This window comes from Xiphophorus hellerii, chromosome 18 (genome assembly GCF_003331165.1).
Source record: "Xiphophorus hellerii strain 12219 chromosome 18, Xiphophorus_hellerii-4.1, whole genome shotgun sequence".
Classification (NCBI taxonomy): domain Eukaryota; kingdom Metazoa; phylum Chordata; class Actinopteri; order Cyprinodontiformes; family Poeciliidae; genus Xiphophorus; species Xiphophorus hellerii.
The window spans coordinates 21,230,435-21,250,460 of NC_045689.1; the positions used below are offsets into that span (position 1 = coordinate 21,230,435).

At 39.7% G+C, this 20,026-nt stretch overlaps 2 protein-coding genes and 1 long non-coding RNA gene across 5 annotated transcripts; 1 reads left to right on the top strand and 2 right to left on the bottom strand.

The window, feature by feature from the left end:
• Positions 1-1,535: 1,535 nt before the first annotated feature.
• On the bottom strand, positions 1,536-3,848 carry LOC116708164 (uncharacterized). Of its 2 annotated transcripts, none has more exons than XR_004336616.1 (2): positions 3,737-3,848; positions 1,536-2,292 (listed from the first exon to the last, which is right to left on the bottom strand). It is a non-coding gene; the product is annotated as an uncharacterized LOC116708164 (long non-coding RNA). The 2 variants fall into 2 exon arrangements; XR_004336615.1 differs by having other exon boundaries at positions 3,655-3,759.
• slc46a1 (solute carrier family 46 member 1) lies at positions 2,352-9,727 on the top strand. Of its 2 annotated transcripts, XM_032545972.1 has the most exons (7): positions 2,352-4,026; positions 5,487-5,878; positions 6,585-7,066; positions 8,329-8,412; positions 8,566-8,722; positions 9,005-9,074; positions 9,110-9,727. In XM_032545972.1, the coding sequence occupies exons 1-6, from the start codon at positions 3,706-3,708 to the stop codon at positions 9,054-9,056; spliced, it is 1,488 nt and encodes a 495-aa protein (XP_032401863.1). In that variant the 5' UTR covers positions 2,352-3,705; the 3' UTR covers positions 9,057-9,074; positions 9,110-9,727. The 2 variants fall into 2 exon arrangements, with proteins under 2 accessions (XP_032401863.1, XP_032401862.1); XM_032545971.1 differs by having other exon boundaries at positions 9,005-9,727.
• Positions 9,728-12,181: 2,454 nt separating this feature from the next.
• sarm1 (sterile alpha and TIR motif containing 1) lies at positions 12,182-18,641 on the bottom strand. The gene is made up of 8 exons (XM_032545956.1): positions 17,467-18,641; positions 14,791-15,409; positions 14,483-14,695; positions 14,041-14,132; positions 13,627-13,953; positions 13,352-13,541; positions 12,839-12,960; positions 12,182-12,727 (listed from the first exon to the last, which is right to left on the bottom strand). Exons 1-8 carry the CDS (start codon positions 17,928-17,930, stop codon positions 12,616-12,618), a joined length of 2,139 nt encoding a protein of 712 aa, XP_032401847.1. The 5' UTR covers positions 17,931-18,641; the 3' UTR covers positions 12,182-12,615.
• Between the last annotated feature and the right edge of the window lie 1,385 nt (positions 18,642-20,026).

Below are 20,026 nucleotides of genomic sequence, written 5' to 3' on the forward strand. Positions count from 1 at the left end.
CTTAGCACTTTTGATGGTTTGCATCTCACAGGTTTCCTACACAGTCTGGAAAAGTGTCAAATTTGATTTTAGTGTTTCTTCCATGTTGAGTGAGAGGTGGGGCGAAAGAACCAAATGTTCTTTCGTCATTCGCTCATCAAAACGGTTGTATTCTGGTGTTGTAATAACCAGAAATGTGTGTGTGGATAAAGTCCTGGAGCCCGTACTTGCAGTTTCTGACTGCAGGCTATCCGGCAAACCACAAATGAACCAACATCTCTTCTCTGCACCTCTTCTCAAGGTGAACATTACCGGCAAACCAATTTTAGCTCAGCTGATCTTGCCAACTCTGTAATTTTCTGTGAAATAAGACAGCTGTCATCACATTATTTATTGCAATAACAACATAAGCTGCCTTGAGGAAGATATTTTTGTCGACTAACAACTATATGCCATAAAGTTATTTTATTTGGATTTTCTGTGACAGACCACAGCAAAGCAGAGCATAACTGGATTGAGAAAAAGAAGTGGTGGAAATATCATGTTGATGAGCTGTGATGCTTTTATTTAGAAAGGGCAGGAAGTCATTTTTCTGAGGTGAAAACATGAAAAGTGTGATGTGCATTTGTTTTCAATGCCAACCTGTCTGAAATATAACAGGATTGTTTTTACTGATTACATTTTTCAAGATACTCCTTGCTCAGTCCGAATTGACAGAGATCATCTGAGGAGAATAGTTTGTGAGGATTTCTACAGACGTTATGTTTAGATCTAGATTAACTCCAGAGATATCTGTCTCTGATCATCAGTCTGATATTTTTTGCATACTCTGACAGGTTTTCTCCCCAGACTGCGTTTTTCGTTTTCGTTTCCGTGACAACTCTGACCAGTTTTCCTGTTCCTGTCGAGACAAAGCGCATCACCACAGCATGATGCTGACACCACCATGTTCCATTGTGGATGTGGTGCACAGGGTGTTGCTTTTGGGCCACACACCAGCAAATTTAGCATTTTAAGTAATTTGGTATCATAAATTTAAAGATGATTTTGTGAGCAGAGGTGATGTACGACCAGCTATTCTCCAAATTTACATTCAATAAAGCCGTTTTGACCGTTTCTAGATAGAGTGGTTTAATATTTGCATTTTTTTTCACCAGGGGTTATTTCTCCTATGAAACCTGACCCTTGATAAGAACTTGCCTACACCTGCTGCTTTGCCTAATGGACCTTAAGCCTAAAAGAAGCTGTTGCTTGTGTTGACTCATCAGAAGAGGAAGAAGGTGAAGTGATTACATTTCCAGGTTGGTTTCTACAGATTGCATGTAGGTGTTTGGACCACAAAATTGCATCAGTGTTTGATTTACGTTGGACTCTATTGCTTATTTCTAGTTATATGACAATGGACACTTAAAGTTGTCTCTATAATTTCATGCTTCATACATCATTAGTAGTACACAACAATGTTGCATAAGCAGGGCGTCCTTTTGTTTAGCGTAATTATTGCATTGCACATTTTACTGTGTTTTATATAAATAAAAGACACACTTTACTTCACATTCATTCCTACAGCTTTATGCATTAGTTTGTTCAGAGGAATCATACATTACCATGAAACGAGTTGAGCTAAAACAGGCAAAGATTTCAGTCTTTGATCAAATAAATGTGATTTAGCTTCTGTACATCATCCCACTGACATTGGTCAAAGATTACAGGATGCAAAGGCTCACTGATGAAAGCAGAGCAACAAATATGCTTCCAGAGCAATGTCTTTGATCCTTTTTGATTACCAAATATAACTAAGTATTTTATGTTTTTCAAATTTGTCTCCAGATAAAAATGTAGTTGTACTTAATCTTTTTGTTTCTCTAAAACCTTTATTATTTTAGGAAACCAATTTGAAATATAGAAGCATGAGGAAAATTTCATTATGTTTAATGCAACAGGTATTCAAATGGTTGGATAACTTAAAATTACAATATGATTTCCAGTGATTAGAATCATCGTTCATCTATACCCAGTTATCCATGCAAGGTTGCCTGGAGGCTGATGCCCGTCTCCAGCGGTCATTGGGAGCAACGGACAGGTACACCCTGGACAGGTCACCTATCTATCGAATACGGCCTTCTTCCACAAGCTCCTCCTCAGTGCATGATCAAAAGGGTTTCCCACTAATAAGGTAGTCATATTTTTGGACTTTGGGAGGAATACCCAGAGAGGACCCACGTACGCAGAAAGAGGCCAGGCCGGGATCGGAGAGTTCAAATGTTTCACAAAAGACTGGTTTTAAGAATGAGAAGGACAGCCGTGTAAAAACTGCAAAAGAAAAAAAAAAACAATAGTAGATTTTAAGAAATTGAAACAAATGGTCCAATAGCTAATTATTATGTATGAAACCATGGGAATAAAAGAAAAAAATTATGCGATTTTAATAATGTCTATAAAACATAATCATTGTTAGAACTTAAACAATGGTCCATCTCGCCAAACATGCTGTCACAGAGTTACATAATCTATTAAGACATTTTTGTGAAAGTAATAAAAATTTGATACATTTTTTTTCAATACTCCACCATCACCATCCAGTGTAATCTAGTAATTTTTGTGACCAGAAAAAGAACAGTGGAGGAGCAAAGATCCCATTTCAGATAAACGTCTAAGTGCAGCTGCAATGTTGACTAACCAGATCACCCACCTTCATAATTATAGGCAACGGAAAGAGCTGGTTGTTATTTTTAGATACTTTAATTAGATGTGACAGTACTTGATCTGAAGATGAAAGTGATAGTTCACTTAAAAACGTCACTGTTAAAAAAAAAAACAGACAAACGTGTTTAAATAAACACACACAGGGAGACATACTGTATAAACACTGTACGTCTGTTTTCACATATATAAAAGAAACCCCTATAGTTCATGTAAATCTTAAGAAATAACTACATTTTGTCACTTACTGTCACAAGCTTAATTGTGATTTAATGTGATTAAACCCACACAAATAAGTCCAAAGCTATGAAACAGAGGAAACTGGACACATGACTTCCTTTCTTTTTTTTTAAGTGTGGGGTGCATTTGTATTTATCCCATTCTGATTTCTTTCATTCTTGGTCTACACAGTTACTTCATAGACCCACCTTTTACAGCTGCAACTTTACCATATTTGCACATCTAGAGCTTGAGAATTTTACCCATTGTATTTTTTTAATTTTTTTTTAATAGCTTAAGATCAGTCTGCCTGGATGAACTTGATGGATGGATCTGAACATCATTTTTCAAATTTGCCACAAAGCTCTGACTGTATATTTAGGTTTATCTTACTTGAAGTCTTTCATAGCCTCTAACAGTTTTTTTGTTTGTTTGTTGTTGGGTTTTTTTTGTTAAGGATTGCCCTGTATTTGGCATTATCCATTACCAACTTGTACCAGTTCCTTGCCTACACCACTATAATGCTACAGAAGCCCTTTTGGATTTTTTTATTTATTTTTTACTCTAAATGTGTATTATTTTCCTTTCAATTCGTGTTTTTAATGATGTAGTGCCAGTATTCCTACACTAGAGGGTGCTAACTCCCACTTTTAAACGCATCTATGAAATTGAACGTTAGCTCCTTTAGCTCCAGAGCGTTGAGCTTTAGCTCCTTATGCTAGTTATGTCACCGCAGTAACTTTATGGTTTTACCTCTGTAAAAAGTGGTTTTGTAGCATACAACTTCAACGCAGTAGGTTCGACATGGACGAGCCGGACACGGCAGCGATCCTACCCGAAGACCTCCTCGGCGCCTCGTCAACGGATGACCAGCTGTCCGATTCTGAGGACCGCAAAGACGAAGCAGGTCTACCGACCGCCACCACCTCTGTGCCGCCGTCGTGCCGGTGCCCTGTCCCGGTGTCCGTGGAGCCGGTGCTTTTCCTCTCCATGTTCTCCCTGGCTCTCCAGGCCCCTCTGACCACGCAGTACCTGTGGGACCGAATTAGTGAGGACCTCGGCTACAATGGCTCCAGGAGGTCTGGGTGCAGCAACAGCTCAGTGGACCCGGACCCGCTGCAAAAGGTCACCAGCCGAAAACTTTACCATCAGTACTGTTGCTTTGGGATCTGTAGGTTCACACATAGCTAGGTATGAAAAAGAAAGCAAAATAACTCTTTAGTTTCAAATAAATAATAAAATACTTGATCAAACTTCATATTAAACTTCATATTGTGTGTAAAATGTGTTGTATTTAGATATAAAGTGAGTGAGATGTTAAGTAGAACTGCCAGTAGGCTTTGTACAATACATAATTATTTATTTTAAAAAATAATAATAATATATATTATTTTAAACTGAATTAAAGACTATATTAAAATATAATTATTGTAAATGTGTAGAAAAAATAATATTCTGTCAAATAAAATTATTAATTTATAACTAATGTATTATAATTGGCATCATTGGCGTTTATGGGAATGCTAAGTTATGACGTTGTGAATATAATAATATTCAATAATGATCCTTGTCATGATCATCAATATTATTGTAAACCCCTCAAAAATGATTTTGTAAGTCAAATGTCGTATTTCTTAAAAAAAACATATTTAATTATTTTAATCACAGCTAATATATTCTAATTATACTTATACATATGTAATTATTATTAACATTGTACATTTTTTATAAATATATAATTATCATAAGATTTCACAAAAATCATGCTTCAAATAAGTTTTATAAATTAGGGGTTTTTTTTATGATTATTTATATTAAGTGGCATGATCTCTTCACTTTCAGTAAAATTCAGCATCCAGGAGTTATTTCTTCATAAATGGATGCAACACAGTCTTGAATTTTCCTAGCTGAATCTCCACAAATGGATTTAGTGTAGAAAACAAAATACGGTATTTTCAGATTTCAAATGTTAATTTAGAACTCAATATTACTGACACATTCTGTTTGATCTGAGCTCAAACCTGTTTGTTTCTACAACACATACAGGCTCTTTTTCACTAATGTCTTTTTAATTTAAGAATAAAATATGCAACAAAAATTGACTATTAAATGTAAAATGTCCCGAGGAATCCCTGAGGTTAATTTATACTAAACTCGTAAGGCAAAGTGCACAAAATGACATGTTTGTTTTTGCTGCGTTTAGTGACAAAAAAGAGGGAAATTTTCAGTTTCGATGCATTCAACGAAAAAGAAATCATTCAGATTTTGTTTTGTATTTGACCAGCTGATGAAATGTTAAAAAAAAAGAAAAGGTCAATATTTAGGTCAGTATTTGTGAATATCAGTTTATTACTTTTGAGCATGTGTAATTAAAGAGTTAAAGTGACTCAGAAAGTAGGAACAGCATCACATGTTGCAACTGAGAGGAATTTGCTGAGCATGCTCAAAACGTGAAAAGTTCATCCGTTTTACTCAAGAAACAGGATATTATAGCATTCAATTAGATTAATTAAGAAATCAAGTTGCACTAAAAGGCAGGACACTTTCATTCTATTCATCTATTTGTTTCTGTTGTTTTTCGTCAGGAAGTTGAAACTCTGACAGCTCACTGGAACCTGTACATCAGCCTCGGGGGGTTTTCTGTCGGGCTCGTGGTTGTCCCTCTCCTGGGCTCTTGGAGCGATGTAGCAGGTCGCAGAACCGTCCTCATCCTCCCCAACTTCGGCCTGGCGCTACAGGCCGTGGTCTACCTCGTGGTGATGTACCTCAAGCTGCCTGTGGTTTACTTTCTGGTGGGCCGGCTGCTCAGTGGCCTCTCGGGGGATTTCAACGCCGTTCTGGCCGGCTGCTTTTCCTACGTGGCGGACATCAGCGACAGGAGGTCCCGCACCTTCAGGGTGGCGGTTCTGGAAGCTTGTCTGGGCATTTCAGGGATGTTGGCCAGCATCATAGGAGGCCAGTGGCGGCGGGCACAAGGGTGAGAAACAACGGTGACAATAGTTCCCTCCTGGACAAGTCATCGCACCCCCAAGAAAATACCAGATTATTATGAGTTCATATTTACTAATTTGTGGTTGTTGTGATATTTTCATCAGAAAACGCAACTAATTTCAAGATCTAACAAATGACTATATATTGAGTAAAAACAATGGGAATGGGAAGTGAACTTGGATGCCTACTTTCATTTTCGGTAAACAGTTGAAAGGAGCATGAATTGCGAAAATGGATCGTTTTCTATGCTACTCACATTTCCAAGAATGGGATCAACATCTCAAGACAAAACAAGGAAGGTCACATCAAACGTTGGGCAGTATTTCTGATATTTGAAACAAAATTATCGCTATCAACTGATGTGAAATGCATATATCGTAATACGTTTTTCAGGCATATTGTCCAGCCCTGATATACACTTTTAATTAAATAGCATAATACCACGTATTCACTATTATCTTTATAGGTAACTGATTTATTTGTCTGAGCTCTGAGTCCACCTCTGGTTGTGCTTCTGTGTGTGTTGAGAACCATAAGAACAAACGATCCTCAGTAAAATGCTTAGCCACCATCAGTTTTCTGCCACCCATTAGCAGAAAACTGGTGAGAAATGTTTTCTGTGTGCACTTCTGCTGTAAAAACAAACAAAAAAAATATCACCTCTATAAACTATGTTTTGTTTTTTTTTGCAGTTACATCAACCCGTTCTGGCTGGTCCTGGCCACCAACTTGGCCTCAGCTCTCTACGCCTACCTGTTCATCCGAGAGTCCGTCCGTCCGGACCCGAGCGCTAGGCTCCTCTCCGCTCGCCACTATAAAGCCGTCTGGCGCCTCTACTCCACAGGAGGCATCAGCGGCGAAGGCGGTGGAGCGCTGCTTCACAGGGGCAAGCTGTGGCTCTACACGCTCTGCTTCTTCCTGGTGGTGGCTGTTCACTTCGGCACCAGAGAGCTGTACGTGCTGTATGAGCTGAGCTCCCCGCTGTGCTGGGACTCGGCTCTGATTGGCTACGGGTCGGCCGCTCAGAACCTGGCCTACCTGAGCAGCCTGCTGGGGCTGAAGGCCATGCAGCGCTGCCTGCAGGACTCCTGGGTGGCTCTGGTGGGCCTTGTGTCGAACATTTTTGGGCTGGTGGTCTTCTCTGTGGCGGATACCACCCAACTTATGTTCACAGGTGAGAAACTTCAGAAAGTCGAAAGCAGTTTCTCAAGATATGTGTCACTGAGTTAATTTTAGAGGATTTAAATTTGAAATAAGAAAAACCGTTTTCCCGACTCGTCTCCTCAATTCGTCGTCTGGCTACGGGAATTCATAGAGGTTCCTCATATTGAAGATAGGGAGTGTGTGGTAACTCAGAAGTTTTATACATATTGGTGGCCGATCCTGGAACATTCGAAATCGAAATATTTTGATCTGTTCATAGTTTTATACACTCGGTGCATTTATTTTGTTCTATGTTGGTTTATGCAGTTTATCTGTCTTTTTTTTTAACTACACCTTTTTTTTATTATTTATTTATTGGTTTATTTATTTATATTACATGTGGTGATTTCCTTTTGTGATGGGTCATGTTGTCCTTGATGTTACGTAAGAAAAGAGAAAAAAGAAAACAGTTTTTACAATATATCAGCATTATCATCAGTGTCAGCTGCAGGAGTAACTACAGTAACTAGTAATTAGTAACTAAAAACAGTGTCAGCGGGGTGTGTGATCATTTTTTTCTTAGTGTCGAAAGAGTAGAGAAACGTATGGAATATCCGTAATCATTGGTTATCAGCCGTAACAGCAATATTAATATCAGCTATTGGTACTGAGGCAATTTTTCATACTGGTACATTTCTATTCAGGTCTTAAACGTTTCATGGCCTTAAAGATGTCTGATAAAAATCAGCTTAGCACCACTGGTTATGGAGGCAGGTGCTGACATGCTCATATTTTCAGGATATTTCTTGACTCTCTCGCTCTTAGTTCTTGGCCAGTTTTATGAAAATGACTCACGGGACCATATTCCTTTAATAATCCCTGCAAAACTGTCAGTTGGAATAAAAATAGCAATAGGTATTTTGTTCCATATAACACAGTAGGAGTGTAACAGGTAAACCTTTTATGGATGCAAACTCGACTAACATCCTGTTTAGGATTGTATTTGAAACGTAATCAATTACAAATTTATTGATGTCGTGTTTTGATTGTTGATTCTATCTTGCATTGTGTTTCTGTGTTTGATATGATGTAAAGCACTTTGAAATGCCTTGCTGCTGAAATGTGCTATACAAATAAAATTTGATTGATTGATTGATTGAATTAAAAACTAAACTATTTCTATTCTGAAATCTCTCAAACTGTTCTTGGCCACAATCATCAACATTACCAGAAATAACGAGCTGAAACTTGCCTGAAGCTGAAGATTATCTTGCATTTGGTTTTTCTGTCCAGGTTACGGCCTGTGTTTCCTCTTCATGGCTTCCACTCCCGTCCTCAGGTCAAAGCTCTCCAAGTTGGTTGACCCATCAGAACAAGGTCAGCGAGCTTCTGTTCCTCTGCATGTGGTGTTTTAGTTTTACAGATGTTTAATCCTGAGAACGCGCTCTGGGAGATAAGAGGATGAGTAGTATAGCCAACCTTCAGGTGCTTCACGTTGGTTTCAGTTAATAAACTCTTTCTGTCTCTCAGGGGCCTTGTTCGCCTGCGTTGCCTGTGTGGAGAGCTTGTGTTTCCTTGTGGGCACCAGCCTCTTTAACTCCATCTATCCAGCCACTCTGCATTTCATGAAGGGCTTCTCGTTCCTGTTTGCTGCCATCATCCTCCTCATTCCTACTGCAATAATTGGGTGAGTTTTCTGTTTTTACTGCAGGGTTCCTGGTATGCAGTCATCTGTTTATACGTTATTCCTACATCCAACAATTTGAGCATCATCCATCCAGTTTTCCAACATCCATCCAACAATCTACCCATCTTTTTCTAAATTATCCCTTTGTTATCCATCCATGCCATTATACTGTATTGAATTTTGGCATAGAGGGTGTATAGGAACCTTGTATTTTTTCTGCATTTCAAGGGGTTTTGTTGGTTACCAACCATTTCAAATCAACATATGTGTCTGTCTCTGTAGAGCTCTACAGTGTTTGGACCAGCGGAGGGAACGCAGGGACTCTACATCCTGAGTGCTAAGAGCCGGTCCTGATGGACCCATTTGTGGACATTCAGTACTCATCTGGTCTGTGACGCTGTTAGAAACTGGGATCCTAACAAACATTAAGGCTGCTATTCTGCAAAGGGATTCTTCCCCCCAAAATGACACTAAAACGTCAAGACCAAAAACTGAAGAAACAACCATGTGGGCTAACCTCCCTCGATTTGTGAGTGAGTAGAGCTACACAAAGAGTTAAATGTCTCACAACCATTTAATCAAGATGTTCAGGCACATGAATATTTTATACATTGACTTGAAATTTTTTTGTACAGCACTATGTGAATTTATTAACTACAATAGCTAGCTACGGAAGCACAGTATTGTTCAATAATAGCCACGTTCAAAACAACCTTTGATTTCTGATTATATATCAAAAATGGAGACAGCTTTGTCTGTTCCAGTTAAATCTGTCTTTTAGAAAAAATTGTGCAAAAGAAAAAAATAATATGTAATATTTAATTCAATTTTTTTTTGTCCATTTTGAGATAAGTAAAGTATTTTTTTAATTGAATTTAAACTAGTTGTAGATCAGAAAACCCTTCTTATGTCCATCTATCCATTTTCTAACACCCTCGTCCCTAGTGGGGTGAGGAGGTGCTGGTGTCTATCTCCAGCTAACGTTCGAGAGGCGGGGTTCACCCTGGACAGGTCGCCAGTCTGTCGCAGGGCAACACAGAGACAGACAGGACAAACAACCATTCACACACACTCACACTTAGGGAGAATTTAGAGAGACCAATTAACCTACCAGTCATGTTTTTGGACTGTGGGAGGAAGCCGGAGTACCCAGAGAGAACCCACGCATGCACAGGGAGAACATGCAAACTCCATGCAGAAAGACCCCGGACCTTCTTGCTGCAAGGCAACAGTGCTACCAACTATGCCACTGTGCAGCCCCTACCCTTCTTACGTGCTGTAAGCACATTATCTTTTTACTTGAATCCTTGTTGATAGTTTTAACATGTGACGTTTTGTCACATTAAAAAGCACTTTGCCAAAAACTATGAAGAAAAAAAACAAACATGCAAACAAACGTATGATTGTTTGTTTTGAATTTTAAGTTTGACTTTTCTAAGCCAATGAACAACAGTAAGCTTGAGTATTATGTTGGTAATGTTTTTAATGCTGATACCACTAACCTATCAAATAAGATCATGCACACCAGATGGAAAACTCCAAAACTAAATTTGTGACGGTGGCTCAGGAGGTGGTAGTCTGTCGTGTAACATATGGGTTGCTGGTTCAAACCCCTGTTACTGGTTCGACACTTCACCCGCCTTGCCTGATAGTTGTGGTCAGAGAACCCTCCGTCACTCTGCTGTGGCTGCAATGTAGCTTAGTACCATCAATGTGTGAATAACTGAATGCAGTATAAAGCACTTTGGATTCTTCTGGATGAGATAAAGAGCTACACAAGTACATTTTCATGCTATAACAATGCTACACCAGATTTTGGTTTTGGATTTGAATGAAAAATAAACTCTGTCTGATGAAAATATTTAACTTTGAATCCTTTATTTGCTCAGAAATAATTTTCACATTTCTGCTATTTTTGATTCATTTCGTCAAACCTCCAAAACAAGTCGGAAGTTTCAATGTGTTGGATGAATTTATCTGGTTGACGGTATGTTTTTTTTTGTTTGTTTCTTTAGAAAAGCTAATAAAAAATTTAAAATCCACAGATTTTTGTTGCTGTCTGGAAAAGTGGAAATATGGAATTCCAGGTCTGGATAAGAATAGAAAAAGTAAATAGAGTACCACATGTGAAAGTATTTTTACTTCTGGTTTTTTTTTTCTGTATCCCATTGTTTAAAGCTTTTATCTCTTCATTCATCTTTCATTTATCAATCAATTTGTTTATTCATCTGTCCATCCCAGTTGCTTGCAGTCTGTGTTTTTTGCATGTTCTATTTAAAGCCTGACCACTATATTAATTTTGCCATTTGGTCATTCATATTTTTAAAAAATGGTTAAGAAGGAATGTGAATTATGAGTATTAGACAATGGACATGTCTATAATTTGGATACAACATTATAAAATGAAGCAATTGACCTATAATACTTATAATTATTTGTTTTTATTGGTAACCCCACATGATAACCAGTATAGATGTGGGGCATTGATACCAGTATGGTCATATCAAAGTGAACATGGAAAATGTATGGTCTAAATACTCTTGGCCACAAATTCAATTATGTTGAGGTCAATTAAAAGGTAATCATTATTTCAGAGTTGATCCAGGGTACCTGTGTTCATTCTGAAGAAATTATGAAGTCACACAGGTAACCACATCCTCTCCTGGTCAAACACCTGAAAGGAAGTGTGAAGCTTTTGATGTTTTTTAAGAGTTTTTTTCTTTCTAGGAACAATTTGTCTTCCTTTAGACCAACTCTGGTTTTGATTTTCCTTCTTCTAAAGTTGTCGGTTTTTTCTTTTTATTTGGGATGATTACAAAACAGATTTTAAAAAGTGTTTTGTTTGGGTAAAACATAAAAAAATTAAATGTAAATTTATCTGACAAAAAATGTCATAAATTGAGATTTCATACACCTGTTTTTACAAAGGGGGCACTAGAGGTTAATGTTACTGCAAGATCAGAAAACAAGATCAATTTAAATTGTGAAGCCCACAAGTGCATATAAATAGTGCTAATTAAAAATGTTACAGTAGATTAGTAACTTCTGTTCGTGTAGCAACACACTTGGCCTATAAACTCTTATTGACTGGTCTGGATATTTTACAGGAATTACATAAGTTATCTCAATAAAAACTTGTGTTTTATTGAGATAACTTATGACTGAATCAGAGAATTGCTGTCTTGAAAAGCACCTCAACCCTCCATGTGAACAGGTTAATTCAGGCTGTAAAATCTACCCATGTTAAATTGCAGAGGGTTTACAGTTTAGGTATAATAAATTTAACAGCTGTCTATTATTGTGCTTAATACCACATGTATTTTCCACCTATTTCAGGGTTTTTAATATTGTCTTGGTTAGGTTGGAGAAGTAATGCCTGTAGTTTAGATCTAAACACCTGAAGTTGCTTCTGTAAAAACAAGATTTCTTTTTAATGAACAGAAAGCTATAACAGCCGAGTCGTATTAGAGACCTGGATTTATTTATTATGTTATGTACATGATACAGAAAGAATAAGTGCATATACAATAACTTTGACTGATACTGAAGGGTTGGTAGAGCCTTCAGAAATTGCTATTGATGATGATGTTGCTGGATGCCAGTGACAGCTGGTCTATCGCTTATTTTCCTGAGATATAAAAGGCATATACTGAACGTGATTACACCAATACAGCAGTTAATGAGGAATGACATTAACGACTTAAACTTAATTACACACAGTCTGGAGTTCCCTTTTTAAGTCTTATTGTTTAAGGATTAAGGATCTGTTCACTGATTTGTGTAAGCAGGCTAAACGTATACTTCACATGCTGTCGGGCAGAGCAGGGAAGGCTGTTCTATAGGCATGTGGAAGATGGCATCACAAACAGTTTTATAGTTGTGTTTGGATTGGCTTATTTCTTCTTCTGAGTTTTGGATTCGTCTGGGGCGTCAGTTGTGTCGTGGCGTCCTTTGAGAAAGCGGATGATTTTCTCAATTGTAGCTTCCTGATATTCATGAGACCATCTGTGACAAGAGGCAACACAAGGAAACTGGTTCATTCATACAGAAAACCTGGAGTGAGTAGTTTTAAAAGATAAAGTAAGGCTACGTGAGCGGAAGTGTAGTAATACTCACTTAATTCCATTGAAGTTGAGGATAGCTCTCATATCCTCTGGCAGTGACATGGGGTCAGGCCACATGAAGTTATCTGTGACGGGGACAATGTTCTTTTTACCACTCAGGGCCGTGGCTATTTCCTGCAATATAAATAGCACTTTAAATATTACCTTTGAATGTGTAAATGCATGAAGGAGTGGAATCACTTGCATGTACAGAACAGCATCACATTAGACTGGTTTTAGAAAAGACATTTGTTATTTCAACTCATGTATACAAGATGTCAGGGGGAGGAACCAGAGGTGCAAAACACAACCTTGGTAATAGGAATGTGGAATAAAACAAATGATAAGGAAAAAAGAATGAATTTGAAAAAATTAAACAAGCAGTCAATTATGGCTGAGGTGTAAATCTATCTTTTTTTTCCTTATTTGTAACAACAAAAAGAAAAGCACATCTCATCACACTCAAACATCTACACCAATTAGAAAATGCTTCTACGTTTGTGTTAAACGGTATGTTCCTCCTGACCTTATGCACCCAGTCCTTCATGGCGGTGTCGCCCATGCACTTGTCGAGCGCGTTGGCAGACAGGACCAGGATGAAGTTGCGTGCCCTCTGTACGCTCTGGATTAGTTTGTCTTCAAATTTACCCGCCTCCAGCTTCTCCACATCTATAAAAACACTGTATCCTCTGACCTGCAGGTGCACCTTCAGAAGGCTGGAGAATGAGGTAAACAAACAAATTGCTGTGTTTTCTAATAATTTGGGAGAATTATTTTGGGAAATTCCCTATTGGGCTATACCTGGCCAGTTGGGAACCAGTGGTCCGACGGTAGCTGATGAACACGTCAGGGCCTGGAGGCTGGGCGTCTGTGTGGCTCGGCTTTAACGGCCTGCTGGCGGTGGACAGTATCTTCGCTCGGTGGACTCCGTTATCAATATGGCAGTCGTGCTGCAGCTGTTGGTCAGTCAGGTTCTCCACGTTGTTGCAGTCCACGCCTGACTGGACCAGGCCATAGGTGTACTGTCGAAAACGGGGGTCCACCTCAGCCAACCAGTCAGCCATGTTGTTGGGATCACATGTAGAGTAGTCGGCGTAGGTCTTCAGCACACGCAAGTCTCTCAGAAACCTGGATGAAGACACAAAGCATTTGTTTCTTGCAGACCAGTGACATTTTACATCAGGCTCGTGTTGAGAACTGGTCTGATCTTCTTGCCTCTTGCGGGTGAGACCTGCAGCCATGTTGAGATCAGAGCTTAGATCATCATCAGTGATGTTCAGTAGGAGATCTCCATCCACCTGAAGCTCCTGTAAGACACATCAGGACAAAGAGGCACTTACAATCTCAAGGTGATTTTAATGTGTCTTTACAAACGTATACATTCAAACTAAACACTTTCTTATTACGTCACCCCACAATGACAGACTTCCATGTATTTCATGCGGTTTTGAGTGAGTCTGACACAAAGGATTTCATACTCCTGAAATGCAAGGAAATGAATACACTGTTTGCCATTTTTGTTGAGAAAAACTTTGCTGTTGGTGCGTCTGTCACATAGAATGACCAGAGGCTGTGAATTAGAGATTTTGTCACTATCTTTTCCCAGTGAAGGAAACTGTATTTCTCTGAGGTCCTTGTTGGTTTTTCTTAGACCTACCTGAAAGCGGTCGCTGAAGGCACTGAAGCCAACCTGCTGCAGCCATGTCTGCACCTCGCAGGTCTTCCAGTTGGGCACACAAGACAAAATTCGCTTTGGGACTTCTTCTCCCATCATACTCAGGGCCCTCTTGGCGAGACTGGAGACCGTCCCATTACTGGAGTACATGACGATTCTTTTAAGGCTCTGCACTGCACCGATCTCTTGAAATATCTTAAAAAAGGAGAAAATAAGTATGTAGTAAAAAAGAAAAACTAACCTCCCACACTGGTGTTATTTGAGGATTATGTCAGCTGGAGTGATTGTACCTTAGTGTTGCGCTGGCGGGACTTGATACTGGTCTCAACACAGAGATAAAAGGCTGCAATACATTTCCCCTCCACTCTCGTGCCATCTAATAATGGCAAAAGGTGCTGAAGGTCAGATGCTGTCTTTCCCTGCATGCAGTCTGCACTGTCCAGTAAGCAGCGGGCGAAGTCATCCGGATCCAAAGAGGCGATGAAAGGCTCCACCAACTCCAGCGTTCCAGACCTCACCACCTCTTTCTCAATCTCCCTGTTCGCAGCCAACACCGTCACTGCCAGGCAGGCGTGGAAGCGGATGAGCTCGTCTTCTTTGGAAAACGCCAGAGGGAAAAGCCACTCTGCAGCCTGCTTCTCAATCATCCAACGCTGACAGCGGTGGCCCCCATACATTGCGCAGTTGGCCAATGCCACGGCACAGTGACGCAGCACGGTGGGGTCCGTGCCCCGGCACCAGAAGAGGAGGGCGTCCAGGGCACCGTTGGAGATGAGCTGGACGGACGTCTCCTCGGTGTGTTTGAACATGTGCTCCAGGATGCCAGAGACGCTGCGAGCCAGCTGGGCATCGTCCTGCTGTCGAGTCAGGTTAAGGATGACCCCCAGACCAATACGTGCTACATAGTCCCTGTCAAGAGAGGGATAAGAGAATGATCTTAAAAACAAGGGCGGCGCTAACTGGTTGGCAGATCTAATTGTAAACCATGCTTCCTTCCCAAACATACAGTTCCAATGAGAGGTTTACATGCACTCATCATGGACGTTACTGTGATATAAACTTTTGATTTTTATGATGCGTTTGAGCCACGATACAGTGTACACATGTTCAATAATGTGTTCAATAATAATGTTCAATAATAAGCCTCACATTAACCTGTCAAGACATCTGTGTCAAAGAACCAACCACCTAATCCAATTGTTAAATTTATATGAAGGAAAATTAGTTATGATGTTCGGGAACAGGAATCACTGAGGCTCAGGCTTGAAATTAACTGGATACTGCAGAAACACTAGTGTAAATGTCCACAGTTAAGCCAGGTTAACACTAACATGGACTGAGATGGTCTTGATCAAGAAATAAGCCTCTGGGTTAGAAATCAACACCCTTAAGCACTGGTACTAGCAGCAGCCCACAAGGACTATGCAATGGCATTCTGGTGAAAGGCTTGTGGTTAGAGCTGACAAATATTGAAAAGGGTGAAGTTTTCAAACTAAACATGATAAAATGTGTGGTATACTAAAGAAGGGGGATACCTGAAACCACCTATTAATGGTTGAAACTGGGACATGCATGGATGCTACAATAGGACAATGACCCCAACCACAAATTAAAATCTGGATTTAAATGAAAAAAGCAGGCTACATTAAGACTCTGGAATGGTTAACACAAAACACAGACCTTAACCCATTCAATAGTTATGAACTATGGTTACAAACCACTGAAAAGTTTGATTTTCAGTTTAGTTCTTACTTTGAGCAAAATAAAATAAGCATATTAAAACTAGTCAGGATAATCTCTAGACTTTATTACCTGTATTATCAATTAACAGTATCAAAAACTGCTCTAATGTGATAGTTAAGTGTGACTTGTTGAGTTAAACTTCCTTTCAGTCTCTCTCAAGAGTCCATATCGGTGACGTGCGGTCAGGGGAGGCAAGTGAGGCAGTCGGAGCCTCACCTGTCTTAATGGAAAAATATAATGATAAAATAATTTATATTGCTATTTTAACTCTGTGGTTTGTATAGTAATGTGTTTATTTTTTTATTTAGCTTAACCAATTTTTTTTTATATTTTTTCTTCAAAATCTCTGAATTTTCGCATTTTTCCATTCAAATGCTCGGAAGCGCAGCAGGTGAGGCAGCAGCGAGCTGAGCCTCAACTGCCATTCTATGAGAGCATGTTCCTCCTGTCTGTACGTCGCCAATAAAATGGTTAAAAAACATTTAATGTATGACCTAATTTTTCAGATTTTAGCTTACGTATATAACGTACAGTGTTTTTTGTCACCAACTGTGTGTGTAACGTGTTTCGTGAGCTGAGGAGCGATCAGAAACGGCAGCGAACACGTTCGAGGTGAGGCAGGCACTTCTCCTGCCTCATGGCAGGGGGCGCTCATGATCCAAGACATTGTGACTCCACAACTGCAGAGTAAGAGACAGTAACAGCGAGCTAGCCATACAGTGCAGCGATATATTTATAGTTTTCTCCTCTTACCACAACAATCACTTATTAATAATCGCAAAAATAAACATAAAGCTTAAAACCATACTACTGCAACAGACTGAATGTTCTGCTCTTTGTGTGAGAAATGTTTCAGTGTTTTTTTTTTAGGGGGGGGTTGTTGTCAGTTGCTATGGCAACGAGTCTGTGTGTAGCCTGGCCAACGCAGAGCGAGAAAGACGTGGTTTTGAGTTAGTTACTTCAACGGTTTTTCCTTTGCTGTGAAGCACAGCACGAAATTAAAAATATCTACATTTCCAAGTTTCGTTGAGTTAACAGAATTATTCAGCGCGGCTATGGACGGCATGTAAAGGAATTGTCTTTTTGCCCTCCAGCTTTGTCCGCATGCGCGAAATTTCCTTATGTAAACAATAGCATGCAGGTGGTCTGCATTTGTATATCTGATTCTGATTAAGTCGGTGCCTCACCAGCTTTGCACCTCACCGCTCGTCACTGGTCCGTACCTGTTCTCTGAGATCAAAATCTGCTCCAGCAGCTTTGCAGACTCATAGATAATCTCCACAGCTGATGTCTGCTGCAGCTGAAGCAGCAGCTCCAGGCCTCCATCCAGCCGGATCCTGTTGCAGATCTCCTCGGCCACCTGACGCCCCACCGTGGGTAGCACCCAGGCCTCCTCCACCAGCTGATAAATCTCCGCCACGGCCCTGCGGGTCTCGTCTGAGTCCGAGTTTTCCTTGGCTGCCTTGAGGTTCCTGATGGCTTCGCGCAGGGCAGGGAGGGAGTCCTTCAAGACGGCCTGGACGTCGGCGCTGAGACCCGGAGAGACCGGCTTGGGCTCGCAGCCGGAGCCGCTCCTCCCTCTCTGCAGCCGGCTGACATAGTCCGGGACAGTGAGTCTGTCTGAGCTGAACATGAAGGAGAGACGTCGATGGAGCCTAAACAGGAAGAGCGTCAAAGACAAGAGCATCTACTGACTGGGAGGCAGAGGGAGGTCCTGGCCTGCAGCTGTTTACGCAGGCCTCTGGTTCAGGCTGATGCTGAAGATATCACAGAGCGCCACATTAAAGCGAAACCCCAGTTAGAGAACACTACCACAAATAACACCTGACCGCTTTCACCACGTTGCATCACCTGCACTCTGCTGTTTCTCTTAAGCTGATCTTGAACTCCGCGGATGTTTAGTCTACAGCTCTGTCCTCCATTGATAATTCTTTGTTTTTTCTTCAAACAAGCAAAAGCTGAAGCTCAGTGAGCCAAAAAAAATGAATAGCTAGGAAGAAAGGGCTCTTTCTTTTCTCACGAAGAGAGAACTGTTGTGTGTTTCCTCATTCAGTGGAGACAAAGGATGATTGTAGCTGTCATAGTCCTCGTTTCCACAGCAACCAGAGCTCTGCAAAGGCCTAATGGAGCGAAATAATCAACAACAAACTCTTCTTTAGAGTAATTCAACACGAATCGCATCATTCAATTAATTTTAGACCGCCACTCTACCGAGAGGTTGGGGTAAATAAACGCTCAGCCGCTGGGTCTCCATCCTCCTCTCCTCCACCTTCAATACAGCCGGTCAGAGCATGCGCACAGCGAACGGAGACTCTGTGCCGTAAACACTTCAGGCCCCCTGCTGGGGGAATAGAGGAAAACAGCCAAGCTTAAACCGAAGAAAACCAAGGAATAAATTCAGTTAAATTTCACTTAAAGTAGTTAGTAACTTAAATTAACGATTACAATAAAGCATTCTTGGAATAAATTTTATTATTATTATTATTATAAAGGATACTTTGTTGTTTCTAGAGACTTATTTAAAATTCTCTTTCATATAATAAAATGATCTATCACAGGGATAAATAACTATAAATAAATTATCTCCAAACCTTCTGCACATTGTTTAAATGAATAGGGACAAAAGTGCCTATATTCACATATGAATTTATCTCGAGTAGAGATTAGCTTGTATTACTTTTATTCCAACTGCCTATTGCAGATATAAATATTATTAAAGAATACCATCAAAATCCAGCTATCCAGTCAATAACATTTGTCTTTGTAATATTTTCTGGCATTTAGATTTTAAAGATGCTTAATGTTAGATCACTAAATCGACTTTCCTTCCTCCATGTGATACAGTTTAGTCCAAAGCTATGTTTCCTGTATTTGAGGAATTTGTTCTCCATTTCTATTGTTGTGAATATCCTCGTTTCAACCACATTGCTTTCAGTTTTTCTGACTGAATTGCTTGGACCTTTTTTGTTTGTTCGTTTTCCATTCTACAACCATCCTGTTGTGCTCATACAGCCGTTAAATTTCAGATACAGGAGGTTGAGAAAAGACAACATTTTTACTCAGTATTAATAACAAAGTTGTTTGGTTTTGCATTTTGTCATTCTTGACAGCTCTATTGAATTAAGTTTTCTGTTTAAACAAAGAGGTGCAAAAAAAACCTTAATTAGTTCCCTGGGGAGCCTTAAATGACAAATTCAACTATCCTCCAATGTTCACTGATTTGGTTTAATTGCCTGCTTTTACCCTATATTTCAAAAAAGTGAACTTGTGAAAAGTAAACTAACGTTCCATAACAAACGTCTGAGACCTACAAATGAACAGCTGAATTTACGCAAAGATTATGTTTCTCATGGATAGACTTTATTGGCTAATTTTACTTCTGAGTGTAAATGTGTTGAATTTCTTGAAGGGTTACAGATTCAAAACGACTTGATATCATGTCACAAATGTGTCTCCCAACTTCCCACCAGGCAACAGAGGGGAACATTTTTTTTCCAATATGTTAAGATTTATTCATCTTACACAGGAATAGTACTCCTTCGAATGGATTTGGATTATTGTTGCTGTCTGCCTGGGAGAAATGCCCAGAGGCAAAATTGCTTTTTGAAGGTTGGTTTTTACCTCTTCTTGCTCATCGTTTTCTGTAGGATGTGTCTGTTTCTCTCTAAAACCATTTATGCGCTCTATTTTCTGCACAGTTTGTAAGCCAGAGCTGTCCACTTGTCCTAAAACATATCGGAGGTCCCACATAAGAAACATAACTTAGACATAATGTCCAATATT

Bases quoted from the DNA above. Each gene is read 5' to 3' on its own strand.
- slc46a1 (XM_032545971.1), top strand. From the start codon at position 3,706: ATGGACGAGCCGGACACGGCAGCGATCCTACCCGAAGACCTCCTCGGC. The intron at 5,879-6,584 runs GTGAGAAACAAC...TTTTTTTTGCAG, and splicing joins CAGTGGCGGCGGGCACAAGG to TTACATCAACCCGTTCTGGC. The intron at 8,413-8,565 runs GTCAGCGAGCTT...TCTGTCTCTCAG, and splicing joins GGTTGACCCATCAGAACAAG to GGGCCTTGTTCGCCTGCGTT.
- sarm1 (XM_032545956.1), bottom strand. From the start codon at position 17,930: ATGCTCTTGTCTTTGACGCTCTTCCTGTTTAGGCTCCATCGACGTCTC. The intron at 14,696-14,790 runs GTACAATCACTC...TCCTTTTTTAAG, and splicing joins CCCGCCAGCGCAACACTAAG to ATATTTCAAGAGATCGGTGC. The intron at 12,728-12,838 runs GTGAGTATTACT...CTCTTGTCACAG, and splicing joins CTCAACTTCAATGGAATTAA to ATGGTCTCATGAATATCAGG.